The following is a 13,111-nucleotide window of genomic DNA, read 5'->3' on the forward strand; positions in this document are numbered from 1 at the left end:
TACACAGGCCCAAAAGCACAGAATGAAATTCTGAACATCATGGCCAATAGTCATTCGAGGCATTGCAGCTGAGATTAGGTCTCTTCCGATTGTACAATTTTCATTAATTGTTGATGGTACTCAAGATGTCTCTGGTGCTGAACAGGAGAATGTCTGTCTGCGTTATGTTGACCATGACCTTGTCCCTCACAAGGAGTTTATTGGGCTATACAGGGTGTCGGAGACAACAGGCGAGGGCATTGCGAAAGTGCCAACTGATGTGTTTTTGAGGAAACCCGCAAACATATGCTTGGTTCTTTTGTTCAGTAGTGTCTATAGCAGTGGTTCTCAACCTTTTTGGGGTACTGGAACCCCTGCATATTTTGAGGCAAGGCAGGCAAGGTTTTGAGTGGTCCTCAGGGACCTCCACCCCCTCTATATTATATGTAAACTTACTGGAAACCTTGTGGTACTGACTACATTCATTACACTTTTTTATTTCACGGACCCCTTGCAATTAGTCCATGGACCCCTGTTTGAGAACCCATGGTGTAATTGATAGTTGTTCTTTTGTTTAGTAGTTTTCAGTACACTTACAAATGATTTATTTCATGTTATTTTATTTAAAATGGCATACTTTGTGCAACATACTTGTCCATAGCTGCTGTTTGAAGAGTTGAGACACTGACTGAAGGATATTTTGTTTGATTTATTTGGGTTTTTCATTGAAGTAGTTATTTTGCTTTTAGAACTGTACTTATTTTAAGCTTTTTGTTCTTGCAAAGATATTGTAGACTCAGGCCAGGTGCACATATTTAATGACTATATAAATGTATCAGAAAAAGTCAAATTAAAAGGTCAATTCAATACGGAGACCAACTTTGTGATTGTTCTCAATGGAGATTCTTTTAGATGTGATCACACCATGTTCATTGTATTTATGAAAACTACACCCATACAGTGTACAGTACCATTGTCACCTACTGACCTTTCTTGATATTGCTGGTTGTAAGTACGAATACCTGCATACATACTGGACTGGTAAGGAGCACTGCTATAACTATTATTAGTAGTAGAATTATAATGATTTAAACATTTGAACAAGTTGGGAAAACCCTTCAGTTAACTACTGTACCTATCAATTATCCAGTTGTAGGAATTATGGTTCCTCAATATACATTTAACAACGTATGCTATGTGTTACAGCACTACTTTTGGTGTCCCCCTCAGGAATTGCTCTTGATAAAATTTAATGTAATTGTCCCCTCCAAGGTTGATCTCAGATTTTCGCCCCTGCACACCCAGTAACCTATACGAAGGTCGCCATATTGGACAGCAGCTACACATACTTGCTTCTTATTTTTACATTTAATTAAAACAATCTACATACTTGCTTCTATTCACCTAGGTTTTAGAAGAAGTACACAGGATGTCAAATGTTTGTCCTTCAAGAAACGTCCACAAGAGGTCTCCTCAGATCAGAATAGCAGCACATTGTATGAGGTCGAGGATTATCATTTTCATCAAGTCTTATTTGCATGATTGAATGACACTGACAGTTGTACACTTTGATATGATTGACATAACATAATTCCCACAGTGGAATGAGCTACTGGCTGCATCCTTCATTAATCACCTGTTAATTGGGTCTTTTCACACATCTGTTGTAGTATAAGCACGAGAATTTTGACTTCAGCAAAACGTCTTTGCCGAAGTCTTTTCATACTAAAGTGATACTGTACCCGAAAAGGATATTACAACTGTAGCCTATTTACAATCAAACACTGATGTGGATTCATATTTTAAAGTAAGTAATGATCCACCCTACTGCCGTAAGCAATTGTTTGTTGTCAGACTGTGATTTCTAAATGTATATTTTGTCAATGGGTTAGCCCAGTGTCATCACCGTGAACTTTGACATAACTTCCTCTGATTACTGTGTACAGTATATTGCTCCAAGTCCCGCCTTCAGATTGGGCGTGCGTTGGTAGCGCAGGTGTGATTGTATCCATTCTACTTATCTAGAGATAGCCTGGCCCCGAGGTTAACTCCCTGTTGTCCGCGTTCGATCCTGATATATTAAATAATTCACTAATTTACTTCAAGTACACGAAGTAGAGGTTCCCCTGATTTTCCCCGCAGCCAGGTGTGTTCGGAAAGCTTAACGTTCCAGGATTGGGAGGAATAAGGAGAAAAGCGCGCACCGAGATACCTGTGAAACTACGGTTGTAAATGAGGATCTGATTGCCACGGACAACATCGAACACGTCTGAGACATTGCCTGGCTAAAATAGCAACTCATATCGAGGCTTAAAGCAAGTCGTTTCTGTACGAAGGATCATCATGAAGAAATCCGGATATTCAGGTAGGTGTGCCATTTGATGGAATATTTATTATGGATACTCCTGTTGTTCTTAGTACTTTGCTGTAATGTTATTATAACACTTTACATTGTTATTTTACAGTTGTCCATCTAAATGTGCACAGTATCAGCTTCAATTCCGTAACTTTAGGTTACTTGTAAATATGTAACTGTAGGATACGTGTACGCGCGTGCGCGTAGGTTATCTGTGTTGAGGGAAAGTGAACGTGCCCCAGAGAGATACATGTAGATGGGCATGGGGTAATGATTTATTTTCCTGTACTCTAAAGGTCAGTTATGATTGCCACCTTGATCCCTGAATGAGTCACTAAGCTCCAACCACTTGACAGTATCCCACCAGCCCACCTTCATCGTCTAAGTGTTGAGTGATATACTGTTTCAACACATGTTGCTGTCCTGTTGATTGTGATCAGTTATCAGATATTATAAACTGGGTGATTCCAGCCCTGAAATTCGATCGATATGACAAAAATGGATTTTTACTGCTGTAATTACGTTGGTAACCCGTTTATAACAGCAATCAGGCACTTCGGGGGGTTGTGGTATATTATGGCCAATATACCACGGCTAAGGGCTGTTCTTAGCACGACGCAACGTGGAGTGCCTGGATACAGCCCTTAGCCGTGGTATATTGGCCAAATACCACAAACCCTGAGATGCCTTATTACTTAAAGGTAGTTGATCATCAAGTTACCCTTGTTGTGAATTTCCCCTTTCAATGAGCCACACATGGAGCCAGGCGTGGCCATTTCTGTTAGTCTTTGACTAAACAATGTCTGACTATTCACAATAGTTAAGTCTGTCTGTATTCTTGCTGTCAAATAATTCACAAGATGTTTGAAAACTTTGTCGTGAATGGCAAAGTACTAACAAGAGCCATTAGTGAACTTACCTGACCTCTAATCTGTTGGTATAATGAGAGGTGCTTTTCAAGGTCTGAACATCACACAATGGCCTAAGATACTTAATGAAAACCTCAAGAAGAATATGATGTTTACTTGCAGTATGGTCTCTATGTATCATTGTATGTAGATTAGAGATGAATAATACATTGATGTGGTAGAGTGTGTTTCCATTTGAGATAATGTTGTCTCTTGACAGTTTGGTTGCAAATCCAGTTGATTGACAGGTTGATGGACCTCTCATCACTGCTTCCTCTCCACTGCCCTGCAGAAAGACAAGGGTTGTGTCCAGCAACACTATTCATTTGTTTCACCAATGGACGGATGTGAACATGTCATCTTCTCCATGTACTTACTATGACTGTGATATGTGGTCGTCCCAACTAGCTATCTTAAAATGAAGGCACTAACTGTAAGTCTCTCTGGACAAGCGTGTCTGCTAAATGACTCAAATGTCAAATGTAAATGTATTGTGGTATACAATATACAGCCCTCATCAGATTACTTCATATCTGGTCTATAGGTGATGAGGATTGGCTAACAGATCGTCTGCTCTGGTCCTAAATGTCTGCCGTCAGAATGTGTGCCAGAGAGGTGCCATACATGGGTGGTGGATGAGGAAAGTTACTCTCGAAGAGCCTTGGAGACGAGGTATTATATTCATCCATCCATCCATGATACTCAGCATGGAGACAAGGTGTTATATTCATTCCATCCATCAATGATACTCAGCATGGAGACAAGGTGCTATATCCATCCATCCATCCATCCATGATACTCAGCATGGAGACGAGGTGCTATATTCATCCATCCATGATACTCAGCATGGAGACGAGGTGTTATATTCATTCCATCCATCCATGATACTCAGCATGGAGACGAGGTGCTATATTCATCCATCCATCCATGATACTCAGCATGGAGACAAGGTGTTATATTCATTCCATCCATCAATGATACTCAGCATGGAGACAAGGTGCTATATCCATCCATCCATCCATCCATGATACTCAGCATGTAGACGAGGTGCTATATTCATCCATCCATGATACTCAGCATGGAGACGAGGTGTTATATTCATTCCATCCATCAATGATACTCAGCATGGAGACGAGGTGCTATATTCATCCATCCATGATACTCAGCATGGAGACGAGGTGTTATATTCATTCCATCCATCAATGATACTCAGCATGTAGACAAGGTGCTATATTCATCCATCCATGATACTCAGCATGTAGACGAGGTGCTATATTCATCCATCCATCCATCAATGATACTCAGCATGGAGACAAGGTGCTATATTCATCCATCCATGATACTCAGCATGGAGACGAGGTGTTATATTCATTCCATCCATCAATGATACTCAGCATGTAGACAAGGTGCTATATCCATCCATCCATGATACTCAGCATGTAGACGAGGTGCTATATTCATCCATCCATCCATCAATGATACTCAGCATGGAGACAAGGTGCTATATTCATCCATCCATGATACTCAGCATGGAGACGAGGTGTTATATTCATTCCATCCATCAATGATACTCAGCATGTAGACGAGGTGCTATATTCATCCATCCATCCATCAATGATACTCAGCATGGAGACAAGGTGCTATATCCATCCATCCATCCATCAATGATACTCAGCATGTAGACAAGGTGCTATATTCATCCATCCATGATACTCAGCATGGAGACGAGGTGTTATATTCATTCCATCCATCAATGATACTCAGCATGTAGACGAGGTGCTATATTCATCCATCCATGATACTCAGCATGGAGATGAGGTGTTATATTCATTCCATCCATCCATGATACTCAGCATGGAGACAAGGTGCTATATTCATTCCATCCATCCATGATACTCAGCATGGAGACGAGGTGTTATATTCATCCATCCATCCATGATACTCAGCATGGAGACGAGGTGTTATATTCATCCATCCATCCATGATACTCAGCATGGAGACGAGGTGTTATATTCATCCATCCATCCATGATACTCAGCATGGAGACAAGGTGTTATATTCATTCCATCCATCCATGATACTCAGCATGGAGACGAGGTGTTATATTCATTCCATCCATCAATGATACTCAGCATGGAGACGAGGTGCTATATCCATCCATCCATCCATCCATCCATGATACTCAGCATGGAGACGAGGTGCTATATTCATCCATCCATCCATGATACTCAGCATGTAGACGAGGTGCTATATTCATCCATCCATCCATGATACTCAGCATGTAGACGAGGTGCTATATTCATCCATCCATCCATCCATGATACTCAGCATGGAGACGAGGTGCTATATCCATCCATCCATCCATCCATGATACTCAGCATGTAGACGAGGTGCTATATTCCATCCATCCATCCATGATACTCAGCATGGAGACGAGGTGCTATATTCATCCATCCATCCATGATACTCAGCATGTAGACGAGGTGCTATATTCATCCATCCATTCATGATACTCAGCATGTAGACAAGATGCTATATCCATCCATCCATCCATCCATCCATGATACTCAGCATCGAGACGAGGTGCTATATTCATCCATCCATCCATGATACTCAGCATAGAGATAAGGTGATATATTCTATCCATCCATCCATCCATGATACTCAGCATAGAGACAAGGTGATATATTCCATCCATCCATCCATCCATGATACTCAGCATGTAGACGAGGTGCTATATTACATCCATCCATGATACTCAGCATGTAGACAAAGTGTTATATTCATCCATCCATCCATCCATGATACTCAGCATGTAGATGAGGTGTTATATTCCATCCATCCATCCATGATACCCAGCATGGAGACAAGGTGCTATATTCATCCATCCATGATACTCAGCATGGAGACAAAGTGTTATATTCATCCATCCATCCATCCATGATACTCAGCATGTAGATGAGGTGTTATATTCCATCCATCCATCCATGATACCCAGCATGGAGACAAGGTGCTATATTCATCCATCCATCCATCCATGATACTCAGCATGGAGACAGTGTTATATTCATCCATCCATCCATCCATGATACTCAGCATGGAGACAAGGTGCTATATTCATCCATCCATGATACTCTGCATGGAGACAAGGTGCTATATTCATCCATCCATCCATCCATCCATCCATGATACTCAGCATGGAGACAAGGTGCTATATCCATCCATCCATCCATGATACTCAGCATGGAGACACGGTGCTATATTCATTCCATCCATGATACTCAGCATGGAGACAAGGTGCTATATTCATCCATCCATCCATCCATGATACTCAGCATGGAGACAAGGTGCTATATTCATTCCCTCCATCCATGATACTCAGCATGGAGACAAGGTGCTATATTCATTCCCTCCATCCATGATACTCAGCATGGAGACAAGGTGCTATATTCATCCATCCATCCATCCATCCATGATACTCAGCATGGAGACAAGGTGCTATATTCATCCATCCATCCATCCATGATACTCAGCATGGAGACAAGGTGCTATATTCATTCCCTCCATCCATGATACTCAGCATGGAGACACGGTGCTATATTCATTCCATCCATGATACTCAGCATGGAGACAAGGTGCTATATACATCCATCCATCCATGATACTCAGCATGGAGACAAGGTGCTATATCCATCCATCCATCCATGATACTCAGCATGGAGACAAGGTGCTATATTCATCCATCCATGATACTCAGCATGGAGACAAGGTGCTATATCCATCCATCCATCCATGATACTCAGCATGGAGACAAGGTGCTATATACATCCATCCATGATACTCAGAATGTAGACAAGGTGCTATATACATCCATCCATGATACTCAGCATGGAGACAAGGTGCTATATCCATCCATCCATCCATGATACTCAGCATGGAGACAAGGTGCTATATTCATCCATCCATCCATCCATGATACTCAGCATGTAAACAAGGTGCTATATTCATCCATCCATCCATCCATGATACTCAGCATGGAGACAAGGTGCTATATTCATCCATCCATCCATCCATGATACTCAGCATGTAAACAAGGTGCTATATACATCCATCCATGATACTCAGCATGGAGACAAGGTGCTATATCCATCCATCCATGATACTCAGCATGTAAACAAGGTGCTATATCCATCCATCCATCCATCCATGATACTCAGCATGGAGACAAGGTGCTATATTCATTCCATCCATCCATGATACTCAGCATGTAGACAAGATGCTATATCCATCCATCCATGATACTCAGCATGGAGACAAGGTGCTATATCCATCCATCCATGATACTCAGCATGTAGACAAAGTGTTATATTCATCCATCCATCCATCCATGATACTCAGCATGTAGATGAGGTGTTATATTCCATCCATCCATCCATGATACTCAGCATGGAGACAAGGTGCTATATTCATCCATCCATGAGACTCAGCATGGAGACAAGGTGCTATATTCATCCATCCATCCATCCATCCATCCATGATACTCAGCATGGAGACAAGGTGCTATATTCATCCATCCATGATACTCAGCATGGAGACAAGGTGCTATATTCATCCATCCATCCATCCATCCATCCATGATACTCAGCATGGAGACAAGGTGCTATATCCATCCATCCATCCATGATACTCAGCATGGAGACAAGGTGCTATATTCATCCATCCATCCATCCATGATACTCAGCATGGAGACAAGGTGCTATATTCATCCATCCATCCATCCATGATACTCAGCATGGAGACGAGGTGCTATATTCCATCCATCCATCCATGATACTCAGCATGGAGACAAGGTGCTATATTCATCCATCCATCCATCCATGATACTCAGCATGGAGACGAGGTGCTATATTCCATCCATCCATCCATGATACTCAGCATGGAGACAAGGTGCTATATCCATCCATCCATCCATGATACTCAGCATGGAGACAAGGTGCTATATTCATCCATCCATCCATCCATGATACTCAGCATGGAGACAAGGTGCTATATTCATCCATCCATCCATCCATGATACTCAGCATGGAGACGAGGTGCTATATTCATCCATCCATCCATCCATGATACTCAGCATGGAGACGAGGTGCTATATTCCATCCATCCATCCATCCATGATACTCAGCATGTAGACGAGGTGTTATATTCATTCGCTCCATCCATGATACTCAGCATGGAGACGAGGTGCTATATTCATCCATCCATCCATCCATGATACTCAGCATGGAGACGAGGTGCTATATTCCATCCATCCATCCATCCATGATACTCAGCATGTAGACGAGGTGTTATATTCATTCCCTCCATCCATGATACTCAGCATGGAGACGAGGTGCTATATTCATCCATCCATGATACTCAGCATGGAGACGAGGTGCTATATTCATCCATCCATCCATCCATGATACTCAGCATGTAGACGAGGTGCTATATTCATCCATCCATGATACTCAGCATGGAGACGAGGTGCTATATTCATCCATCCATCCATCCATGATACTCAGCATGGAGACGAGGTGCTATATTCCATCCATCCATCCATGATACTCAGCATGGAGACAAGGTGCTATATTCATTCCCTCCATCCATGATACTCAGCATGGAGACGAGGTGCTATATTCATCCATCCATCCATCCATGATACTCAGCATGGAGACGAGGTGCTATATTCATCCATCCATCTATCCATGATACTCAGCATGGAGACGAGGTGCTATATTCCATCCATCCATCCATGATACTCAGCATGGAGACAAGGTGCTATATTCATTCCCTCCATCCATGATACTCAGCATGGAGACAAGGTGCTATATTCATTCCCTCCATCCATGATACTCAGCATGGAGACAAGGTGCTATATTCCATCCATCCATCCATGATACTCAGCATGGAGACGAGGTGCTATATTCCATCCATCCATCCATGATACTCAGCATGGAGACAAGGTGCTATATACATCCATTCATCCATGATACTCAGCATGGAGACAAGGTGCTATATTCCATCCATCCATCCATGATACTCAGCATGGAGACAAGGTGCTATATTCCATCCATCCATCCATGATACTCAGCATGGAGACGAGGTGCTATATTCCATCCATCCATCCATGATACTCAGCATGGAGACAAGGTGCTATATACATCCATTCATCCATGATACTCAGCATGGAGACGAGGTGCTATATTCATCCATCCATGATACTCAGCATGGAGACAAGGTGCTATATCCATCCATCTATGATACTCAGCATGGAGACAAGGTGCTATATCCATCCATCCATGATACTCAGCATGGAGACAAGGTGCTATATACATCCATCCATGATACTCAGCATGTAAACAAGGTGCTATATTCATCCATCCATGATACTCAGCATGTAAACAAGGTGCTATATTCATCCATCCATGATACTCAGCATGTAAACAAGGTGCTATATTCATCCATCCATGATACTCAGCATGTAAACAAGGTGCTACATCCATTCATCCATGATACTCAGCATGGAGACAAGGTGCTATATTCATCCATCCATCAATGATACTCAGCATGGAGACAAGGTGCTATATTCATCCATCCATCCATCTATGATACTCAGCATGGAGACAAGGTGCTATATCCATCCATCCATCCATGATACTCAGCATGGAGACAAGGTGCTATATCCATCCATCCATCCATGATACTCAGCATGGAGACAAGGTGCTATATCCATCCATCCATGATACTCAGCATGGAGACAAGGTGCTATATACATCCATCCATGATACTCAGCATGGAGACAAGGTGCTATATACATCCATCCATGATACTCAGCATGGAGACAAGGTGCTATATCCATCCATCCATGATACTCAGCATGGAGACAAGGTGCTATATACATCCATCCATCCATCCATGATACTCAGCATGGAGACAAGGTGCTATATACATCCATCCATCCATCCATGATACTCAGCATGGAGACAAGGTGCTATATTCATCCATCCATGATACTCAGCATGGAGACAAGATGCTATATTCATCCATCCATGATACTCAGCATGGAGACAAGATGCTATATTCATCCATCCATGATACTCAGCATGGAGACAAGGTGCTATATTCATCCATCCATGATACTCAGCATGGAGACAAGGTGCTATATACATCCATCCATCCATCCATGATACTCAGCATGGAGACAAGGTGCTATATTCATCCATCCATCCATCCATGATACTCAGCATGTAAACAAGGTGCTATATCCATCCATCCATGATACTCAGCATGGAGACAAGGTGCTATATTCATCCATCCATGATACTCAGCATGGAGACAAGGTGCTATATTCATCCATCCATGATACTCAGCATGGAGACAAGGTGCTATATTCATCCATCCATCCATCCATGATACTCAGCATGTAAACAAGGTGCTATATCCATCCATCCATGATACTCAGCATGGAGACAAGGTGCTATATCCATCCATCCATGATACTCAGCATGGAGACAAGGTGCTATATTCATCCATCCATGATACTCAGCATGTAAACAAGGTGCTATATCCATCCATCCATGATACTCAGCATGGAGACAAGGTGCTATATCCATCCATCCATGATACTCAGCATGGAGACAAGGTGCTATATACATCCATCCATGATACTCAGCATGGAGACAAGGTGCTATATCCATCCATCCATGATACTCAGCATGTAAACAAGGTGCTATATCCATCCATCCATCCATCCATGATACTCAGCATAGAGACAAGGTGCTATATTCATTCCATCCATCCATGATACTCAGCATGTAGACAAGGTGCTATATTCATTCCATCCATCCATGATACTCAGCATGGAGACAAGGTGCTATATTCATTCCATCCATCCATGATACTCAGCATGGAGACAAGGTGCTATATTCATTCCATCCATCCATGATACTCAGCATGGAGACAAGGTGCTATATTCATTCCATCCATCCATGATACTCAGCATGGAGACAAGGTGCTATATTCATCCATCCATCCATGATACTCAGCATGTAGACGAGGTGCTATATTCCATCCATCCATCCATGATACTCAGCATGGAGACAAGGTGCTATATCCATCCATCCATGATACTCAGCATGGAGACAAGGTGCTATATTCCATCCATCCATCCATGATACTCAGCATGGAGACAAGGTGCTATATCCATCCATCTATGATACTCAGCATGGAGACAAGGTGCTATATTCATCCATCCATGATACTCAGCATGGAGACAAGGTGCTATATTCATCCATCCATGATACTCAGCATGGAGACAAGATGCTATATTCATTCCCTCCATCCATGATACTCAGCATGGAGACAAGGTGCTATATTCATTCCATCCATCCATGATACTCAGCATGGAGACAAGGTGCTATATTCATTCCATCCATCCATGATACTCAGCATGGAGACACGGTGCTATATTCATCCATCCATGATACTCAGCATGGAGACAAGGTGCTATATACATCCATCCATCCATGATACTCAGCATGGAGACAAGGTGCTATATACATCCATCCATGATACTCAGAATGTAGACAAGGTGCTATATTCATTCCATCCATCCATGATACTCAGCATGGAGACAAGGTGCTATATACATCCATCCATGATACTCAGAATGTAGACAAGGTGCTATATTCATTCCATCCATCCATGATACTCAGCATGGAGACAAGGTGCTATATCCATCCATCCATCCATGATACTCAGCATGGAGACAAGGTGCTATATTCATTCCATCCATCCATGATACTCAGCATGGAGACAAGGTGCTATATTCATTCCATCCATCCATGATACTCAGCATGGAGACAAGGTGCTATATTCATCCATCCATCCATGATACTCAGCATGGAGACAAGGTGCTATATCCATCCATCCATCCATGATACTCAGCATGTAAACAAGGTGCTATATCCATCCATCCATGATACTCAGCATGGAGACAAGGTGCTATATCCATCCATCCATGATACTCAGCATGGAGACAAGGTGCTATATTCATTCCATCCATCCATGATACTCAGCATGTAAACAAGGTGCTATATCCATCCATCCATGATACTCAGCATGGAGACAAGGTGCTATATCCATCCATCCATGATACTCAGCATGGAGACACGGTGCTATATACATCCATCCATCCATGATACTCAGCATGGAGACAAGGTGCTATATTCATCCATCCATGATACTCAGAATGTAGACGAGGTGCTATATTCATCCATCCATCCATGATACTCAGCATGGAGACAAGGTGCTATATTCATTCCATCCATCCATGATACTCAGCATGGAGACAAGGTGCTATATTCATCCATCCATGATACTCAGAATGTAGACGAGGTGCTATATTCATCCATCCATCCATGATACTCAGCATGTAGACGAGGTGCTATATTCATCCATCCATGATACTCAGAATGGAGACACGGTGTCATATTCATTCCATCCATCTATGATACTCAGCATGGAGACAAGGTGCTATATATATATCCATCTATGATACTCAGCATGGAGACAAGGTGCTATATATATATCCATCCATGATACTCAGCATGGAGACAAGGTGCTATATTCATCCATCCATGATACTCAGAATGTAGACAAGGTGCTATATACATCCATCCATGATACTCAGCATGGAGACAAGGTGCTATATTCATCCATCCATGATACTCAGAATGTAGACGAGGTGCTATATTCATCCATCCATCCATGATACTCAGCATGGAGACAAGGTGCTATATTCATCCATCCATGATACTCAGAATGTAGA

At 42.2% G+C, this 13,111-nt stretch overlaps 1 protein-coding gene across 2 annotated transcripts in view; it reads left to right on the top strand.

The window, feature by feature from the left end:
- Window positions 1-2,020: 2,020 nt before the first annotated feature.
- The window catches only part of LOC129833807 (septin-9-like), a 148,901-nt gene continuing 137,810 nt past the window's right edge, over window positions 2,021-13,111 (top strand). Inside the window, exons 1-2 of one of the 2 annotated variants that reach the window (XM_055898613.1) lie at window positions 2,021-2,344; window positions 3,788-3,915. In XM_055898613.1, the coding sequence (XP_055754588.1) occupies window positions 3,879-3,915 (37 nt within the window). In that variant the 5' untranslated portion in view covers window positions 2,021-2,344; window positions 3,788-3,878. The remainder of the gene's footprint in view (window positions 2,345-3,787; window positions 3,916-13,111) is intronic. The other variant, XM_055898614.1, reaches the window with a different exon arrangement.

This window comes from Salvelinus fontinalis, chromosome 34, assembly GCF_029448725.1.
Source record: "Salvelinus fontinalis isolate EN_2023a chromosome 34, ASM2944872v1, whole genome shotgun sequence".
Lineage (NCBI taxonomy): Eukaryota > Metazoa > Chordata > Actinopteri > Salmoniformes > Salmonidae > Salvelinus > Salvelinus fontinalis.